This window comes from Diplotaxodon limnothrissa, linkage group LG9 (assembly GCF_057381915.1).
Source record: "Diplotaxodon limnothrissa isolate DT_005_m linkage group LG9, D_limnothrissa_male_GT1.1, whole genome shotgun sequence".
NCBI classification, from domain to species: Eukaryota; Metazoa; Chordata; class Actinopteri; order Cichliformes; family Cichlidae; genus Diplotaxodon; species Diplotaxodon limnothrissa.
In genome coordinates, this window is record NC_140604.1 from 29,958,661 (window position 1) to 29,979,248 (window position 20,588).

At 39.7% G+C, this 20,588-nt stretch overlaps 2 protein-coding genes across 2 annotated transcripts; both read left to right on the forward strand.

Moving 5' to 3' along the window:
* The first annotated feature begins 2,289 nt into the window (after positions 1-2,289).
* On the forward strand, positions 2,290-13,627 carry nup58 (nucleoporin 58). Its single transcript, XM_085362993.1, has 14 exons — positions 2,290-2,656; positions 3,210-3,370; positions 3,459-3,491; positions 3,612-3,890; positions 4,035-4,203; positions 4,335-4,400; positions 4,664-4,838; positions 5,207-5,286; positions 5,540-5,658; positions 5,883-5,965; positions 6,131-6,332; positions 11,681-11,764; positions 12,493-12,591; positions 13,024-13,627. Exons 1-14 carry the CDS (start codon positions 2,577-2,579, stop codon positions 13,191-13,193), a joined length of 1,800 nt encoding a protein of 599 aa, XP_085219119.1. The 5' UTR covers positions 2,290-2,576; the 3' UTR covers positions 13,194-13,627.
* A 2,691-nt stretch (positions 13,628-16,318) lies between these two features.
* On the forward strand, positions 16,319-19,555 carry ropn1l (rhophilin associated tail protein 1-like). The gene is made up of 5 exons (XM_085362482.1): positions 16,319-16,449; positions 17,166-17,289; positions 18,097-18,258; positions 18,857-19,032; positions 19,462-19,555. The coding sequence occupies exons 1-5, from the start codon at positions 16,319-16,321 to the stop codon at positions 19,553-19,555; spliced, it is 687 nt and encodes a 228-aa protein (XP_085218608.1).
* Positions 19,556-20,588: the final 1,033 nt, after the last annotated feature.

Here is a 20,588-nt window from a genome sequence, read left to right on the forward strand (position 1 = left end):
TCAATTATTTTCACTCCATCCGCGTAAAGCTTGCGCAAAGTACGTCGGCACTTGAGGTGGGGGTTTTCAAAATAAAAGCGGGATCAAATTCAACTTTTAACTCCTTTACTGTTTTGGTGGTTGGGGTTGTAGGACAGAGTTTGTAAGCAATTTGAAGTTATCAGAATTATCCATCCATCCATTCGCTTCCGCTTATCCTTTTCAGGGTCGCGGGGGGCACTGGAGCCTATCCAAGCTGTCATAGGGCGAGAGGCAGGGTACAGGTCGCCAGTCTGTCGCAGGGCCAACACTTCGCACTCACATTCATACCTAGTGACAAACTCCACACAGAAAGACCCCGGCCTGATGTTGGAATTGAACTCAGGACCTTCTTGCTGTGCGGCAACAGTGCTAACCACCGTGCCACCGTGCTGCCTGTAATCAGAATTAAAACAACCTAAATACTTAAACTATATGTGAAAAACGCTTTAGTTAATTAAAAAAACAATAATAGATTTAGATTAGTGTATATTTTCTAAAAACAATAATACTTCAAAAGATTAAAACTAAACATTTTCCAAACAATAAAAACTGAACTGAAACCATCAAACCTACTTTGGGAACTAGCTGAAGCTAACTGAATGAAAAGCAAAGTTAAAATGAAATCAAGATAAAAGATAACAAAAAACTTATAACCTATAATAATTATTGGCATGATTACTTGTCAAAGTAAAGCAAATATAGTGTGCTCTTCTCTGGAGAGATTGGGTTGCCATTTGACTACCTAAATGCTTAGGGATCACCACAGCGGATCATCTCCCCTGCATGCCCCGCTCACTATATCTACAAACCCCCTCTGAAGTTTTTCTCTTTCCTTGTCCCTCTCAGCTCTATGGTAAATGGCCTGCATTTGTATAGCGCTTTACTCAGTCCCTAAGGACCCAAAGCGCTTTACACTACATTCAGTCATTCACGATGGCAAGCTACATTGTAGCCACAGCTGCCCTGGGGCGCACTGACAGAGGCGAGGCTGCCGGACACTGGCCCTCTGACCACCACCAGTAAGCAAACATGGGGTTAGTATCTTGCCCAAGGATATTTGGTAGCCTGGGATTGAACCACTAACCTTCTGATTAGTGGCTGACCTGCTCTGCCACCTGAGCTACAGCCACCTCTATAGTCAACATCGTTTCACCAGTAGATACAGCATCCCTCCTCTGCACATGTTCAGACTATCTCATCTCTAAATCTGTCCATTGTTTCGGATGGGTGACCTCAGGTAAACTCATCCAACTTCATTATCATTCCTCTGTTCCTTGCAGCTTTATGGTTCCAAATGTCTCCCTCTGACTCTCACAGTTTCTGTCTTGTTTCTTCTGATTTCCATTCCTCTTCTCTCCAGATCACATCTTCTCTCCATGTCGCTAGGTTCCATCTTGCCTACCACACACCTCACCACTGTCTTGCTGTCCTAACAAATGTACGGCACCAGCCTCACATACTTCCCTGCCACTGCTGACTTCCTCATGCAGTGCCACAGTTCCTCTTGGCACCCTCTAAAAAAGGATGAAATTCAGGACTGTACACAGGTTACATCTAGCAAATATCAAAGTGAGAGCAAAACAAACAAAAAAGAACCCAAACATAATGTCAAAAGATCTGAATAAATCTCTGCTGAAACATGTCTTAATATTTTTATATGCTGTTTTATAATAAGAAATGTAGAATGTAGAATAGTTAATTTGTTAATTGATATTAATATTGATAAAATATACTTTTCAGAGTTTGCAAAAGATGGTCTGCAACATTTCTGGGTCAAAAAAGGTGGAACAATGCAATAAATGTTGGAAAAACTCAGATAACACATTTGCAACATATTTATTTTCATAATTTTTTAGGTTTATTAGGTTACCAAAAACTATTAATGATACAAACCTGTGAACCATTCATCCGCCCTGGGTTCAGAATAATGGAACTGTTGCTCGTTTATCAGGTAAGTAACAGATTATTTAAACTCACAGAGACAATGACAATTTTGAAACAGCATTGTGCAACCAGTTATACTCAGCTTTGCAAATACACTAATGTACTCTGAGCCGTTCTTCGTTGTTATTATAGTCTGTAGCTGCTTCTTTTATTTTGAAAGAAACACCGGATTCAACATACATCCGCTGCTCAGGACTGCCAGACTTAATCCCATGCGCATGCGTGACACATCACGAGACGCAAAATCTGCGGGGATGACGGTTAATGTAGTTGAAAGAAAGGAAATCCACTACCCAAAATGCACTAGCATTTAGGATATACCAGGCGGGGAATAAGAAAAGTGACACCATGCGTGAATGCACCCTGCGATAATTGTCAGGTTTAAGAAATAGAAGCAGAGGAACAGGTTGTGTAAACATAACAGGTGGCAACTGAATATTTTGGGATTTAGTGAGAGAGCTGATGAGTTCAAGTATGTTTTGGTGAAGACGGGACCGCGGATTCGGCCCTCACGCGGGCGTCTAAGCTAACTGTCGTATTAGCTGTGATGTTTTCAGAAGTGAGCTAAGCCCACAACCGATTGGTGTTGACACCGTGCCTTTTAAAAGAAAATGTCTAGCTTTAACTTTGGTTCGGGAACTCTTGGGTCCACCAACACAGGTGGAGGATTCGCATTTGGGGCCGCAACCAGGTAACGACAAATTTTAGATAGCCCACTTAGCTAACGCTAGCATAACCAGAGGTATCTTGGCGTTAGCAGATACGGCTTGCGAGTTTCAAAGTCAGTGCTGGGTACGTTGTTTTCCCGAGCTACTCAGCAATGTCGGGTTATAGATGAGCATTTTAATTAGATACATTTGTAAACTCTGTTATTTGAAACTTTGCACATGCACGCACTGCAGAGTGAACTCTTGCAAATTGCGGGCTGCCAAGAGAAGTCTTTGAAGTGACAATTAAGCTATAGTAATTGTAGTTACTTTTTATTTTTTAAGAGGGAAATTAGTTCATTACTGGTAATAATGTGATTGGGATTACCATCCATCTGTAAAGCACTTATCACCATTTAGGTTTTCTATATAGAAATTTAAGACCCTGTGTATTTTCTTCGACAAAATCCTAGTTGTTAATCTGTGTGTACTGTAACCATAACACAATGTCAATCTTTTATTAGTTTGAAACTTGGCAGATATTGTAGAAGAATGTATGGGCCTAAACATATTACTTTTTTTTTTTTTCTTCGAAAGTGCTCCTGCGGCCAATACCGGTGGCTTTTCTTTTGGTACACCTTTGGGTACAGCAAGTGCAACCCCCAGTACCAGCACCAGCACCCCGTCTCTTGGCCTAGGAGGCAGTCTTTTTGCTCAGAAACCTGCTGGAGGATTCTCCTTCAATACACCTGCCTCAAGTAAGAATGCAAAATAATAAAGAAATAAAAGTATTTGTGATATTTCTGCCAGCTGCCCATCTTATGTTGGGACCTTGTGTTATTTCAGGTGCTGCTGCGCCCACTACAGGCCTCACATTAGGTATGTTTGGGGTTCTCTGGGGTATTTTTAAGTTGAAGAGCTTCTGAACAACAGGTAATGATTGTGAATTTTTTTTTATTTTTTTTTATTTTTATTTAATAAACAATTACTTTCTCTCAGGTGCCCCAGCCAATACAGCTGCCACCACTGGCTTTAGCTTGGCTTTCAACAAGCCCACAGCCTCAGCTACGCCGTTCTCCCTCACAGCTACTAGCACCTCTTCGACAGCCGCTGCTGGGACAGGCTTGACGTTTGGCTCTGTCCTGACCTCCACTGCTCCACAGCAGCCTACAGCCACTGGCTTTGCCCTCGGTCTCGGCGGAGCTACGACCACCACCACGGCAGCCTTAACAGGTCCATCACTAGGCAGCAGTCTCTTCTCCAGCACTGTGCCTACAGGTGAGAGGCAAACTGTCAGCTTTACAGAGCTGATGTGTTAAATACATGGCCAAGTGGGAGTACAGTGAATGCTTTGAATTACAGAGTGTTCGTTTTAATTAGTTGTCACAGTTCTATAAACTGTATGACTATTTCTTGCCGCAGGTCTGAGTCAGACTACTCTTGGTGCAGGAGGCGGGTTATCGTTCGGTTCTCTGCTGGCAACCTCGACAGCGTCATCAGCAGCTCCTGCTCAGAGTATCGGCCTGGGTGGAGTCGACTTCAGCACTTCCTCTGAGAATAAGAGCGACACATCATCTGGAGCCAATGCGCAGTACGTCCTGCTGACCAACACGGTCCTTTACTGTCTTATGGAATATGTCTAATGTCTCACTCTGCTGTTAATGTTTAGCACCGACTATCCTTTCTGTTCTAATGATGAAAAACACTTTTTCTCACCCTCAGGGACAGCAAAGCTCTAAAAGATGAGAACCTGCCCCCAGTTATTTGTCAGGATGTTGAAAATTTTCAGTAAGTATCGTTGTGTGATTTATTTATTTTTTAATTTTTTTTTTTTAATCGGGTGTTTAATAGGTTGAATGCAGCAGTATGACCCAACCCAAATTTTATCTGGTGAGGTCTCTAGGAGTCCCCATTCTGTGTAAAATCCCAGATGCATACATATAGTTTGAGTAGTAGCACTTTGAAAGCATATTTTGATAGTTTGCCATATCTATCAGAGAGCTTTTATGTCATCTACAAGTGATTTCCTTCTTTTCTTAATTCTTTTGCAGAAAATTTGTGAAAGAGCAAAAACAAGTTCAGGAGGATATAAGCAGAATGTCATCAAAAGCCATTTCTAAAGTCCAAGATGACATCAAGAGCCTCAAACAGCTTCTGTCCGTCAGCGCCAGCGGTCTGCAGCGCCAAGCTTTGGCCATCGACAAACTGAAACTGGAGACGGCACAGGTAAAAACGGTGTACTTATGTTGACACAGGTGTCTATTTCTGATGCACATTATTTGTCATTAGAAAGTCAGTAAATCAGAAACTTGCATTCCAAACTTCTAGTGGATACACAATATATAGTGTATGCAGTGTTGCAAAATATATAAGTCAGGAAGTCCAGTATCAGTGTTCATTTCCCAAAACATCTGTAGCTGTACCTAAGATAAACAGAATTATTTTAAATTGGACTTCAGATGAACTTAATATGTGGGTTAACCTTTCCTGTTCCTTATACCTCACAAACTAAAAATATGAAAAAGTTTCCCTTGGAAATCTCACAGATTTTTTTTTTCTAGATGTTTGACTTTCCTCTTTCCTTTGTTGCTAAGGAGTTGAAAAATGCTGACATAGCACTTCGTACACAAAAGACCCCCCCTGGACTTCAGCACGAGAATACGGCTCCATCAGAGTAAGTAAGCTATTGGATGAAAGTCAGAAAGTAAATCCAAGGTCAATGTGTGCTATTGCAGTCCTTTAGTTCTCATAGACTCTGTTTCAAACGACTCTATTTCATTTTAATATCATAGGACAGCAATAAAAAAATACACTTGGCCAGTGGATGTTTTTGTCAAAAAGCTTCTCTTAATAGTTGATTCAAAAGGTTAATAATGAACATTGCTTAATGTACTGAGATTTAAAATATGTGTCCCTTTTGTGTGTAGTTATTTCCATAGCCTGGTAGAGCAATTTGAGGTGCAGCTTCAGCAGTACCGGCAGCAGATAGAGGAGCTGGAGAACCACCTGACAACCCAAAGCAGCGGCTCTCACATCACTCCTCAGGGTGAGAACACATTTGTCTGGCTGTTAACGTAATTCTGTTCAAGTTAAAGTTCGGTTTGATCACAGTGTTACATGTTTCATTAACAAACAGGCTACAGATGTGTTTGCATTCAAGATGAAGAGAAAAAAGACAGTTTCTGGTTCTTTTCTTTTCTGTAACCCACCCTGTTTTATTAAAATACATCAAATATTTATGCAGACATTTTTTTATGCTTTTGTTTACAGATCTGACCTTGGCCATGCAGAAGTTGTATCAAACATTTGTCGCACAGGCCGCCCAGCTCCAGTCTGTCCATGAGAATGTCAAGGTCAGTTTATTCCCTCCTGCTTTTACATATGTTAATAATAATAATAAAAAGATCCTCATTCGCATTGCTTGAAATGTAATGTGTAATAATGTATAGGACTGGGTGACGAGGCAGTTGTAGCGTTTTCATTTAACGTGTCTTTCTCTCTGGTGTCTTGTTGTATAGATTTTGAAGCATCAGTACCTCTCCTACCGCAGAGCCTTCCTGGAAGACTCCACGGATGTGTTTGAGTCCAAACGGGTGTCTAACAGGAAATGGCAGAGCACGCCGCGAGTCACTACTGGGCCTGCTCCGTTCTCCAGTGTGCCCAATGCTGCAGCTGTGGCCATGGCAGCCACATTGACCCAGCAACAGCAGCCAACTCCAGGTCTGACTGCCTACAAGTTCTAGCAAGTTTCTCCTTTGTTAGGAGACTGAAGGAGAGGAAGGAGAATCAATAATAAAAGCAAGTTGTGGAGAAGACAGGATCAGTGTGCTTTTAACATATTTTGGTAGCAAATAACTCAAAAGGTGAGAGAGGATGATTAAAAGTACAAAAGTAACAGCAGCCTTATCTGGTGTTAAGGTATCTGTGCTTTCTGTAGTGAATGAAAAGAGGCTAGAAAGGAAGAAATGAGAGAAATCTGTTGCTTAACTTTAACAGGAGACATTTGTGCTGCCTTACCGTCTTGTCTCTGACTCTCAGTACAAGGGTTGGGAACATTTATTTTATGCACCTTACAATTCAAGAGTGAGGACATTAAATAGATGGCCCCAGTGCAAAATGAAGACCAAATCCCTTCTGTTAATTTCTCTCCTCCTCCGTGTGCCCTCTCTAATGGGATACCAGAGCAGCTTTATGGCTGACATCACTGGGGAAAATGCACAGTGGTGGAAAAAGTCGAGCAATCTCATTTTGAATCTGGAAACTTCTAAACCTCAGTTTTGGGTTTTGTTTTGTTTTAGCAATGCTAAAAGTGAGCCTAGTACTCAGTTGAGGTTGTTGTGTAATGAAGTTAGGATAATTAATGCACTTGCTGCGAATTTTGTGGTTTCTGAATGATTAGTCCAGGTAGTGGTGCATCTTTAGATTTTTGTCACGTCAGTCTGGGCGTTGAGTTGGTGTACGTCTATGGCAATGTAGCCCCAGCTATCTTAAATCCGAATGATATCTCAGACGTGTGGGAAACACCAGTTAATCTGACACCGAATCAACATGCTCCTCTCTGAATATACAGGGTAGTAAAATAAGAAGAGAATATATTAAAGTTGTCATCCCCACCGTTCCTTCAAGCACACAGCTTCTGTTGCCCAAGGTCTTACAAGTAAAAAGTCTAGTTTAGACACAGATATTCACTTTAGAGAAACCATTCTCTAAATAACCTTAACCTAATGACATTTACAGTTTGACTGTCATGCTGTTTGTCAAATTCTTTCTACTCTTTGACAGTAACAAAAAAAATACTATTAAGTACGTTGTATTAGGCATAAATACACGGATTAAACATTGTGTTTAATCGGAAATTGATTTGGCATTTTGTAGGAGCTTATATCCTAAAATATCTAAATGAGACTCTTATACTGAGCAGTCAAGGACTCAAATTCAGTTTTGTTAAACTACAGCCAACATAACCTTAAGAATATTTACTGCAACATCTGGTTTGAGTTGTAAGCCATTTTTACTGGCACATCAGGGTACCTGCATACAACTAACACACTAAGCTATATATTACGGTAGCATGCTTTTGCAGTCTCTTTATTGACGTAACTTCAAAGGTTGATGGGATGTAAAGGCAGGTTGGTTTAAAAATGTTAGTCTGATCTCTACTCATTTGACAAAGCTCATGAGATGTGCTTTGACTGTTATCAGATCTGCTGCCCACCAGATGTTTGCTAATTTTTCCATTTTTAATGAATATTTCACATACTTTTGAACACTTATTTGGGTATGCAGATGGAGTTGTACGTTAACACCTAAACTAATTAACTATGTGCCAAGTAGGTATGGGACTATTTAACTAATCCATTCCTTAGCCACTGTTTACTGAAAAAGAAAAAATAACAACAACTTAACACACAAGCCACAATAGTTATTATTGTGTGGTAGAAGTGCACACCACCTCGGTGCCTGCTTAAGATTTTTTTTTTTAAATTTCATTAAAAATCAAATAATTTTTTTTGATCACTTGTTCATTTTATCCATTTGTGCTCTGGGTATGCTAGCTATCCAACAAGGCTGTAGTATATGAGGTTAACATGAGTCGGGTTTGTAAATTATTTTTGGCTAGGGTAATTGATTGCTTTATTTAGCAAATCTCCCACCTTTTCTGCTAAGCCTAATTGCAGGCTAGTATATTTATTTATATATTTATTTTTTCTGCTTAAAGGTGACCTGTTTAGATTCATTTAGTTGTTGCATATTAAACATGTTGAAAGTTTCAAAATGAGTTTAGTGTACAAGTAATCCCAGCAAACCAAACACTCAGCCTTCAGAACTCTAAATGCAAGTTTTCTAATATTTTTTTCTTAACTCATGACACTGTTTGGATTGCATTTATATAGCGCTTTTCTAGGCACCCAAAGCGCTTTACAATTCCTCTATTCATTCACTCTCACATTCACACACTGAATAACAAAGGATTATCATTAATATGGTTATAGTAGCCCCACCCACCTGCTTTTCACAGCTTTTTTTTTTTGCAAGGGGCAGCCAATCAGAAGAAAGTTGACTGAAGAGAGAGGAGCTAAAACAGGTTTGTTTCAGTCAGTGGATGAACTGAGGGGACGTGAGTCATGCAAATCTAAGTAGAGCTCGAAATATAATAGGTCAACCTTAAACTTGGGTCATTATTGAAATGTCATGTTGGAGGGTGATCAGTATCACAGCATTTAAAGATGCAGTGGGCTGGAGTGGGTTTTTTTTTTTTGTTTTGTTTTTGTTTGTTTTTTGGTAGATTCACATCCGACCTGTACACATGCCAGATGAGAATGGGCCTACACTGTTCAGATTTCTGTCTCCATGGACATTGGGTTAAGGTACCAAAAGACTCAGGACTGAAAATAACTCTGAAATGTACTTTTTTCTAGTGGAACTAAGGCTGAGAACGGTGAAAAGCCCCGGTCACTTACTGGCCTAAATGAAGCAGTGTTCTCAGTGTGTTTGTGTTGTGAACAAGGAGCTGAGGTTGGTCTTTTATGTGGACAGATCATTTGGATAATGAATTGTCAGCAGTGACAGTAAGTGTGTGCATTATCTCACTGTTCAATACCTTGATATATTTGGCTGGTTTGGTTTTAATAAAGGCCATACCACTGTAACTTGATGAAAGTGATTTCACTTAAGGGCTACTGTCAGTGCAACAGGGCTGGATCATTTCACATAGAGTTCATTTCAGAGAAAATGTGGAGCTAAAGAGCTGTTCACAAGTTGTGATTTCAGGTATTTTATCCAAGGCGATGGTATGTTGTACAGACATTTGCTTCTCAATTCTGTAAAAAGTCTACTTTTCTTGTTGGTTTAACTGTTTGGTAGTTCAGAAGAGAACAATTTGTTGCTGCTCACACTGGTCCATAAGTACCAGTGAGATACATTAGTGCCAAAAGAAACTGGTCTGTATGGCCACATTGTGTGTCTTGATTGTACAGGGGAGTTTATTTTCCCACCATTTTTCTCATCTGAGGATACAGCGTTGCTTGTTGTAGATAGCGCTGCGAGCTCAGCAGTATTGGCACTCAGAGGAATAAAGATTGGAAAACTGCCGTTGAACATGTCGCGATACAAACAGGAATTCATTGAACCCACTTCCAGTAATCATCGGCATACTGCTGCTGATTACGATGGTGTATGGGTAAAAAAACAACCTAAATGATTAATTGCTAATGAAAACACTGCTGCTTTTGGACAGTCAGTCCTCTTATCAAACGCTAGGTTTTTGTTTGTTTTTGTAGGATTTAATGGAAGTCCACACTCATCCAGAATTTGACATTCTGTGCAGTTTTGCTCACACTTTAAAATATCGTCTTCCACACCTCTACAGTCTCACTTGGCACAATAATGACTATTAAATAATGTAATAATTATTGGTCTGTCAAAGTTGTTTTGACTTTGAAGGTAATTGTGGATATTAAGCCACATTAATACTCTCTAGTTGGTATCTTCTCACTGTCAGTAACGTGTATGCAAATGCTGTATTTTCATGAGTGCTAATATAACAGCTGTTCCCATTTACCTCTTTTTTCCTTTTATAAAAGAAGTGAAGGAATTAATGTGACTTTTTATTTATTTATTTTTTAAATGGTAGGTAGATTACCAGTGTCACAATTTGCCTACATGAACCTGAGATGCTCAGTAATGAATCTGAATTATACCTTTTGGTATCTTTGTTTTTCTGTGTGTTAAGCTTGAGCACAACAGTTCACAATAATGGGCCTGATTAGTTGACTGTTTGAATGTTGCTATTATCTCCAAAACATTTCCATATTCTTTGTCATTTATAGTGTTTAGTATTTTGTTTGTTTGTTTTTTCCCCTGCTAGTGCCGTTCAGGAGGCATGACTATTACAGGGTGTTTTGGAACCAGTAGAATTTACTGTTAGTTATCTGAAATTAGACTAAAAAAATCAATCTCTTGCAGGTTTTAGCTTGTCATCTCTCTCTAAAGTCAGACTCGATCCAACAAAGACGGATTTGTAGCTTATAGTAATTTACAATGGAGCTTTTGTTTTCATAATCGGTGTAAAATTATTTAAACGAACGTAACAAAGGTCCTTCAGTTTATGTTGGACGCATGACTCAAAACTTGACCACGCTGTCTTTCACAGGCAAACTGTACCAAATCACTGATTTTCTTTGTTTTGACCAGTTTACACTGAAAGGCAGCCATGAATGCCGTTTTCACATTTCTTATCTAATTCTCCAGTGCTTTTACCTGTAACCTTGTGTTTTAATCTTATATATCCAATGCCTGTTGATACAGTATATTTAATCTATAAATATGTTGTGCCTTTTAAAGCTATATTCAGTAATTGTGTGATGCATTTTTAAAAAGTTTTTTTTAAATTAAATTTTAGGTATGCTAGTTCATTCACTCTCAGAAATCTTGAATTTGGAAACTTGTCAAATGCAGTAGCACTTAGCAATTAACAGCCAATTTTTGTTCCAAACTGTTTGTTTGTGTTTTATGTAAGTGGAATTGCATATTTAATTGAAAATAAATTGGTTTTTAAACAAAGAAACGCTTGTCCTTGTTTCTTTTTCACTGAACTTGTTTTAAGAATGTAGACTAATTGAAAAGCTCCCAAATTTGATAAGATAAAAGAGAACGCTTAAAGAAAACAAGACAAGTTTCTGAGTGAAAGAACTAGCAGTGCTTCCTTTTTCCCTCCCAGCTTGCCAGCAGTGATAAATGCGCTGCTGATTAGCTGGAATATTATAGTTGAAAGCCTTTATAGCAGGATAGTACATATTCATATGTACTTTGTGAAAGCCTGATCCGTTGCCTAATTATTGTCATATTTCAGCTCATGTGAGGTTGCAGTTAATTAGATGCTGTAGTCTTTTGATGCCTCTGTCGGCACAGTCATTAGATCAGATTATCATATTTTATTTGAATCAACTGCAGGACTTGTTTCTAAAGCTAAAATAAAGCTGTCAGCGTGACAGCAGTGCAGTTTACTTTGTGTCTTTTGTCTCACATAAAAGAAGAGTAAAAGCCTGTGCTCTCTCTTTGTGCCTTAGGGACCCAGGCGCCTCTGGGGGCAGGGTTTGGAAACCCCTTTGCCTCAGCATTGGGCACTAGCTTGGGCTCTTCTACCCTGGGAGGTATTACCTCTGCTTTTTTTTTTTTTTTTTTTTAAATGAATATTCCCTGTTTTCTCGTGTGTTTTATTTTTTGCTAGACCCCTGCATACTTTGCCATTTCCCCTAATGTTACCTGGTGGTTAAATCAAAGTGGGTTTTTAAAGAAAATGTATTTGAGTTTGGTTGTATGACAGACTAAGCAGCTGGTGTGTATGTGTCTGACAGAGTGGTGCAGTCAGAGCTTAGCTGTTTCTCTTTTCTGCTCTGCCTTTTGCGAGGAGTCAAGTGCGTTCACACCACACACAAAAACTGCAATCCTATCGTACAGTTGTTACCTGGTAAACAGTTTCACTCAGCTGTCACAGCGAAACGCTGTGGTGTTAAAATACGGGCATGTCAAATTGCAAATCCACTTGAGAGTGTGGAAGCAAGTGGTCTGAGCGCACTCAAAAGTATTGTCTGTTTTCTCGTAGTTTGGGTATTCGGTGAAATCTGCCGTTTTTCTTCCTTTGGCCTTTGCTTTGCGGTGTAGTGCACTGTGAGTCCTGTTTGATTCTGCATTATTCGGTCAGAAGTTAAGCCAAGTGTGGTGCTCTGTGGATTAGTTTATGACTTTTTTTTTTCTTTTTTGCTTGCTTTTGTCTGCTAATGCCTGCCAGTGTGTAACTCCTGAGGCGCTTCTTGTTTTTGTATCTAGTCTAGGCTGTGTGCTTAGACCAGTCTGACTTCCATGTCACTCTCTCCCACAGGTTTTGGTGGTGGGCCAGGATTTGGTGGGGTGGGGACTGGGGGGTCTTCTTTTGCCTTCTCTTCCACCAATAAGCCCACAGGAGGCAGTCTGAGTGCAGGTACAATACATGCTGTATATAGCACCTTAACACCTGGGCCACCAAACATGATGGCAACAAAGAATAAAGGCTCAGCTCGCTAAGTGTATAAAGTTTGGAAAGGGTCTAAGCTGTAACTGTGTCTCATTAGTGTAATGTAAATGGAACTGCAACAAGTTTAGTATATCCATATTTTAAAGTTATAATGAACGTCCCAGCAGTGGGTAAATACAGTTATGTGTATATATGTTTGTTTGTGTGTGTTGGCACTTTAGAATCTTGGGGGTTTTAAGCTAGGATGGCAAAATCCTTATAAAAAACCTCTGAATTTCATTTGAACTTCCTTTTTCTGACACCAGATTTTCTAAATCCTCATATTATTCATGTTTTATCTTTTTGTTTTTCTCGTATTTGACTGTTTTTTGTTTTTTGTTCCTTGTCTTGCTTTACTAGGTTTTGGTAGCACCAACAGCTCAGGCTTCAACTTCAGCAACCCTGGCATCAACCCCTCTGCCGGCCTGACATTTGGCGTGTCTAACCCACCTCCTGGAGGCTTTGCCACAGCAGCACCCTTACTCCAGTTGAAGAAGCCCCCAGCTGGTAACAAAAGGGGCAAGAGATAGAAACGGGAAATGATAGACGCATGTTACTGAGCAGCTGACCAGCTATGGGTTTGTAGCAAGTACAGCTTGATCTCCCAAAAGCATAGAAGACGATGCTAAAATGACCATTACCCAACCAAAACGGAGGAAATATGCTATTCTGAATTGTCCAGTCTTCTACATGCATTTCTTTTTAATTTACCCACATTCACGTTTTCCTGTTGGATCCAACTCTGCAGAGGGATTAGACTACAGAAATTAGAGCAGAAGTACACGAGTGACTCTGTTTTTAGCAGTGATTACTTTTGCCTTTGGTAAAGAAGGGAGGACCCAAATCAATACAGTAGGCAGCGGCATGTAAAGATAGGATAAAATAGCATTTATATCATTTTAAGCATGGATTTAGCTCATTTGCATTGCTTCAGAATGTTTTTCTTTCTGCACACTTTGGTCTGTGGTGCTACAATGCTTTTGGGATTGTTGGCTCACTTGCAAATTGCTCAGTTACTGGTGAGAAATTGCTTAAGCCAGAACATTTTATAAGACAACGTTTTTTCCGTTTGTTTTTTTTAATGCTTTGAAATGGTTCTGCTGTGCTCCACAAACTGTCAATCACAGAAATGCACTCGAGCGCTTCCCAAATGATCACGTGGCCCAAGGATCGTCCAGGAAACGATCAGATAAGATTTATGGAGCAATGTTTGTGGCAGAGTTTCCGTCTGAAGTATCAAAGGAGTGTAATATTACATCCTAGATAGTTTTATAGGCTCCGGAGCGTCCAGGGTTGTTGTTTTGTTTTTATTTGTTTTTTTGAGAAGCACAGTTTTATTTTTATATCAAGTAGAGAAAGATATGAGATTTGAGAGGTAAAAGTGGACTAGAACCTTGAGCTGGCCCATTATCTAGCTCATGTAACCTGTGTTTTGTTTTTTTTCTTTTGCTACTCCATCCTCATTAATTACTTTTAGACACATTATGGTTTTTGGTGTTTTGCCCCTGTGTACTGTTGCAAGAACTTGAGATTCGAAACTTTGTGCTCTTCGTATTACATGAGTTCATTAGATGTTAAGTTGGTTGAATTTGAAAGGGATTTCATATGCATATTGTACCTGCTCAGTTTCTACATGTGCTAGAACAAATCTGCACTTTCCAGTGTATGTGACCTGACGGTGATTGTGTGAATGTGCATGTGTTTCTGTCACACAAGTATGAAATTGTCTCTCTGGTCTGATCATATTTCCTTTGAGTACTGGGGCTGGTCGGGGGTCAGATATTCTTTTTTTTTTTTGTTTGTTTTTTAAATTGTCCATGTTGTTGTTATTATTTTCTAATCACAGTCTGTGGAATCCTGAATTTTCTAAAAGCTGTTTAATAATAAAATCTCCAATATGATGTTTTGCCTGTTTGTGGCATCACTTCAATAAATGTGTGTTGACACAGGAAAAACTCTGTCATCAATATGTTGTATGTCACATGCTTTGCAGCAGCTCTTCCCGCATCTGATATATTTTCAAGTCATCACACGAAGCAAAGTTAACCCAGACTGTTTGTGACAACATAATTGTACTATGAAGCTTTCAAGGCTGTAAGCCATATAATGCCAAAGTTTGGGAAGTTGCCCTAAAATTAACGCTTTCACACTAACTTCTACTGTTCCTTTAAAAAAAAAAAAAAAAAGGCACAATCTAGGTTACAGATTCCTTATAATGTAGTCAGGACCTAAGAGGCCTTCTGAGGGTACATCAGTCTCTCTAAACTCGAAACTAATGTGTTTGTCCTTTTGCAGTGTTACTTTGGTCTTCCACTTTTCTATCTAAAGTTAAATTTTATCTTAATAAAAATATTAAAGCCAGTGACCAGTTTCAAAAGAAAGTTTATGTTTAAAGTTTTGAGACTGTAATAAAACCCATAAAGATTCCTCTAAACACATATCTGATTAAATGTATCATTTATTCAATTTGACCGACAGGTTTTAGCGTAACTAACATGAGGGAAAAGGTATTTTCCCAATGATCAGTTAGTCTTACTACAATAAACTTAGGTGAGGGAGCACAGTATGCTGTTTGAACACTGATCTCTGCTGAAAATGCCCTTTTGTATATCTGTGTAAATATTCCATTAATAGTTCTAAATTATGATGAATGATTCATTTGTTCCTTACAGCAGGGGGGTGTCTAGAAGGGGAGCAAAGGGGCCTGCATCCTGAAATATGATAGGCTGCCCCATCAAAGTCACTGTATTAGAAATATTACTACAGTACTGTCTTATAGTGCCCCAAACCATTATACAGCATAGAACGGGCCACTGGTGCTACTGATTCTAGCTCTTATTTAAGTAAAAAGTTTTGAAAGTGGTGTTTTGTGCACCAGTTTGTTTTCACTGGAGGAATATTTCTGACTGAGTATTGAGATTTATGTCAGTGTTCTCCATGGGTGTCATGTTATTTTCGTCAGACAGATAACGCTGCCTCCACATGAACAGAATCAACTTTCTGGGATTTCCTTAGCTGGATGATTGAGCATGTACCAGGAACAGTGTTTTCAGCAGAGGGGGCGGTAGTGCTCTTCCCTTGGGGTTTCTAATACCACAGGGAGAAGAAGAAGAAGACGCCGTTGCTATGCGACGACGCTACAACACTCCCATGAACTGCTAGGCATAAATAATCATTACTTAGGCTAGCAACTCATATTTCAGGGGCGTCTTCCGGTGACTTTCTGTTCATCAGTCCAGGTAACAGGCTACAGTTTTTAAAGCAAGTACCATACAGTGGATTAATGTCGGTGAACATACTATAATTATGTAGTTGAACAAAGGAGAGGGACAATTGGGAGAAAATGTTTGGTGGACTAGAAATTAGTATTAATTTATTAAGTTGAATCGGTAAAAAAAAACGGTACCAGATGAGAGTGTATATGCAAATTTTAAACTTACTTCTTTGAAACACACTGTATTCATAATCATATGTCTATATTCCTGTCAAACTCCCATGGCTAGCACAGACAAATTTGAAGCACCAGAATGCAGTCTTTATATTAATTATGTTTTTTTTGTCAGTGCGGGTGATTTTTATTGTAGTTTTTAATTTTCTATTGGATTCTATTTCTTTTCAACTAATTGGACATTATTGCATTGTTTATATTACAGCCATGCCTCTTCCAGACACATTCTACTGTGCCCAGCAAATCAACATCCCTCCCGAGCTGCCAGACATCCTTAAAGACTTTACTAAGGCAGCCATCCGAACACAGCCCAAGGATTTGTTGCAGTGGTCTACAGCGTAAGTCTTAATGTCTGTCAATGAAGGTTCAGGTTAAGAGTAGAGATGTGTGTGATTGTGTTTTATTCCAGTTTAATTCTCACAAACAGGAGCATAAACCATGTCTCCAGGCTACATCACTGTAGGGAAAGGCAGGCCCCTTTCACCTGTGCGTGTCTTATCGTTGCATTGACTAGCTGTAATTAGATCCCAAGGGCTTTCATGTTAGTGCAGCAGTTAAACTATCTTACTGTCTCGAATAAAGAAAAACCATGCTAAAAGCACTCGATGATATGGAAATATTCAATTTATTTTCTTTTACCTTTTATTTCCTACCTCTAAGGACTCTCAGCATCCTCTTCTTTTTTATTGACCAATGTAGCTTGGCTTTGTTTATAGCAATAGACAATAAAGTGAGTCATACAGTGAAGCGAAAAAACAAATCGAGCGCCTCCTGGGTGATGAGATGTTTATGTTATTAAAGTAATACTTGGCTCTGTTCCCTTTCAGAGATCCTGAAAGTCAGTAAATGCATGGAAAGTTATATTTTTTCTTTTCTAATAATGAAGTGAAATATGCCACAGCATGCCTTTAAAACCTCTCACAAAGAAAAGCAAATGGTATATTTGAATGGTATACTTAGGAAGCTTGGGGGCAGATGAATTTCTGAGAATGGTGATGCTAAACACAGTGTTTAAGAATTCTTTGCTAATTATTATGACTGTGTCCTCTTCCAGATACTTCAGTGCTCTGTCTAAAGGAGAGTGTCTGCCTGTTAAGGACAGGCTGGAATTAAATGTTGCCACCCAGAAGACGGACACTGGGCTGACTCCAGGTCTTCTGAAGATCCTCCACAAACAGGTAGTTTCTCAACAGCAGGCTCATAACCTGTAGAAGTTGTCGCACAAATAAAATTTTTATTCTCACTGTTGCTTTTGAAAGAAATAAATGCATTTACTTTATCACATATTTGCGTTTCGTCATTTACTGTTTTGCTTTTATGGGTATAATTATAACTTCCATTGAGTTTAATGTCCAACTTTGATTACTCTTCTATTCTTTTATGCGTGTTTTTATGTGTGTGTCTCCATATAGCAGTGATGTTTCCCGTGTGGGTCATTAAAGTTTCATATTGTCTTAAATCCATTTTATCTCACCTGGGCTGTTTACTGGCATCTCGGTGTGGCGGATTCATTAAAAGAAATGAATAATTAATATTTCCTTAAAAGCTAGCACTTAAGCGGCAGCATAAATCTTGTGAGAGTGCTGCTCTTTTGTTGTCTCGAGTTATTCATTTTGTAACATTTTAAACTGCATTGATAGTAGAAAGTCTGAAAGAAATCCAGAAAATCTGAATGCAAAACAAATGCAGATCTGTGCCATTATTTGAGAGATTATTATTAGTGTTTATATCCTGCTCAAATCTACTTTTTATTTGGATTACTGTGCATCAGTATTTGCGGTTATTTATGCCCTGGCTGTCCACATATAAAAGTCTAGAGAAAAAAGAGATTGTAAGTAAATAGAGCCACCAGATTCTCCATATCCAACCTTGTTGTTGATTTGTGGAAATAGGACTCATTTCAGATTTTATCTAGAAAGTGAATAACTAGATTTCCCCCCCTAAAGTCTCCTAACCCCCCATTTTTTTTTATCATCAAATCATAGCTGTCGCCCAAGACAACCTGTAGCAAAGAGGAACTGCAGGCGAAGTGGAAGGGCTTGTGTCTACCTGTGGCTCAGCTGGAGACCCTGCTGTCGCTGGGCAGCTTTGGCTCAGATATTGACTGGATGGAGTTTTTTGCCCTGGGCTGCAGCGCTCTTGGAGGGGTGAGGTGTTCACAATCCTGGCTATAAATGCAAATACAACTTTATATACTTCTTCCTTTGAGCCTTAAAAACCTGGTGCGAGGCCAAGCACAGCTGGAGATCCTCCAGCAGCACACTCTAGTCTCCAGGTGTTAATGTTAGATCCAGGAATTTGCAATGCAGTCTCCATCATCGGGGTCCCCTGGCTCCAAAAAAGAGTGACTGGATAAATCCTTCAGCAACTACTTGAATCTTTGCTTCGCTGTTAAGCCAATGATATTTTTTTTGGCTTCACAGATTCAGATAGAGCAGTAGTGACAGATCAAAGAGAATTTATTTAAGCATGAAGAACTTTACAGAAGATAAGTTGGTGTCTAGGAAAGCAAATGCAGCTAAGCATTAACAGCATTATGTGCTCAGTGTTAGTAATTTGGGTAGAATTCTACTCCTGTTTTCAAGGCTCTTGAACACTTTAACCACACGAGGGCACTCTTATGCTACTTAGATTTAGCTGTCTGAGTTACAGTGTGTGCATGCAAGTATATTTGCAGTGTGTCTTGCTTAAATGCGATGCAACAGCAAACTAATTCTTTGTTTTTGTGGCAACACAAATCCTCAGACTCTTATCAGTTCGCTTAAGTTTGCCTGCGAGATCCTAACAGAGGATGAGACGGGTGGTGCCGCAAAGATCCCGTTCGACACCTTTGTCAGGCTCTACACTTACCTGGCTCAGCTAGACGGGGACGTGCCACAGGAACGCATTGACAACTTCCTCGGCACTCTGCAGCCACAAGTGTAGGTGTCATTTTCTCCTCAGCTGTCAGTCACACCACAAGCAGAATGGGTGTAGTAGTGGAAAATTGAGCTATTTTGTATGCATAACTATTTTTTTTTCACACAGCGTAATTAGTTTCCCAGTTTGAATTATTTCTTCAGTCCGAGCTAAAAAAAAAAAAAAGGTTTTTGTTTGTTTAAAAAAAACATTTTCCTCTTTTGTAATTCAGTCATAACTCTGGATGTGCTAAGCAGTATTTTAACTCTGTTGGCCCAACATTTCTGCCAGTCAGTGTCAGTTGGCTCAGAAGCACAGACAGTTTAAGCGCTAAGCCATTTCCCACTATAGCCTCAGATAATGTTGTGAGATTGTGATGTTCAGTGTTGTGAAAATCCCTATGCTGCTGAGTGGAGCTGTTGCACTGATTCGCTGGTTTCTCTGCCCGACAGCAACAAGCAGAACGGCATGATTCAGGTTTCCAACTTCTACCCCAGCAGGAAGGGAGGGAAGCAGAGGCAGAAAGCAGTGGAAGAAAGAAGTTAGAAATAGGAATAAGGAAATGATGGCGCCCAATTAATAAATGGAGCAGCTAACGCTTCGTCAAGCACAGCTGTTTTTCCAAAAAGAAATTGGTCCCATTAATTGTTGGCATCAGCCACTGTGGCCGATTATTCATCAGTGTCCGGCTGAATCAAGCCGCTATTATGAGTCTGGTTGGATTTAATGAGCAGCAATAGAAGCACAAAGCTGCCGTGCTCAAACTGTCAGGTAGGGCGTGTGTGGATGCTTTTTATTTCCCATTCCCGTATGACTCGGCTAGTGAAGTTCATTTATCATGCACGCTGCCTCACCACATTTGGCCTCTCTGCTCGCGTCTGCATTTCACCCAGCAGACCAAAAAAAAAAAGGAAGTCAAATAGATAAGCGCCTACGCCACAAGAGTGTGAGTTTCAGCTTGCATTAGAGACTTGTGTTATATTCACTCCTCTGTGCAGTACTGTAAACAAACACAGGCACATTTCAACACCAGTGACAGTGACAGTGTGAAAGGTCCAGAGGTCCAGAGATACAGTATGACTGTTATTAACATATTTGCCTCTCATACAAACACACACAAAACTGCTACGCTGGAGGTATTTCAACAGACAGCACAACAAACGGGATCAGAGAAAATTCCGTCTTCAGACACTTTTGGCATTTGGTCGCAGGGGTGGAGGATACACGGACACACAGATACTGTAGCTTACCCCTTCCAGGATTGCAACTGTGGTCAAGTCAAAGAAGACTGGAAGACAGATAGAGCCCCCGCTAACTCGATAACTGCAGGCTCTCCGCCCATATGACACAGCAGAGAAAGAATTTTGTCAGGGCTTCCAGCAGTGATCTTTTTGTGCAACGCCCACGTTAGAACTGAGTAAATGAGCGCGCTGAAAATAACTCAATATTAACTGTAATCTGCTCATAATGCTTTTATATTTGGAAAGATTCCTATTTGTATTGATAGCTTTTATGTCTGGCTGAAGTCTGAAGCAGAGATAACTCTGGTATCAAAGATTTAGCGCACGATGCAGACAGC

Bases quoted from the DNA above. Each gene is read 5' to 3' on its own strand.
- nup58 (XM_085362993.1), top strand. From the start codon at position 2,577: ATGTCTAGCTTTAACTTTGGTTCGGGAACTCTTGGGTCCACCAACACA. The intron at 3,891-4,034 runs GTGAGAGGCAAA...TTCTTGCCGCAG, and splicing joins CTCCAGCACTGTGCCTACAG to GTCTGAGTCAGACTACTCTT. The intron at 5,287-5,539 runs GTAAGTAAGCTA...TTTTGTGTGTAG, and splicing joins GAGAATACGGCTCCATCAGA to TTATTTCCATAGCCTGGTAG.
- ropn1l (XM_085362482.1), top strand. From the start codon at position 16,319: ATGCCTCTTCCAGACACATTCTACTGTGCCCAGCAAATCAACATCCCT. The intron at 17,290-18,096 runs GTAGTTTCTCAA...ATCAAATCATAG, and splicing joins TGAAGATCCTCCACAAACAG to CTGTCGCCCAAGACAACCTG. The intron at 18,259-18,856 runs GTGAGGTGTTCA...ACAAATCCTCAG, and splicing joins GCTGCAGCGCTCTTGGAGGG to ACTCTTATCAGTTCGCTTAA.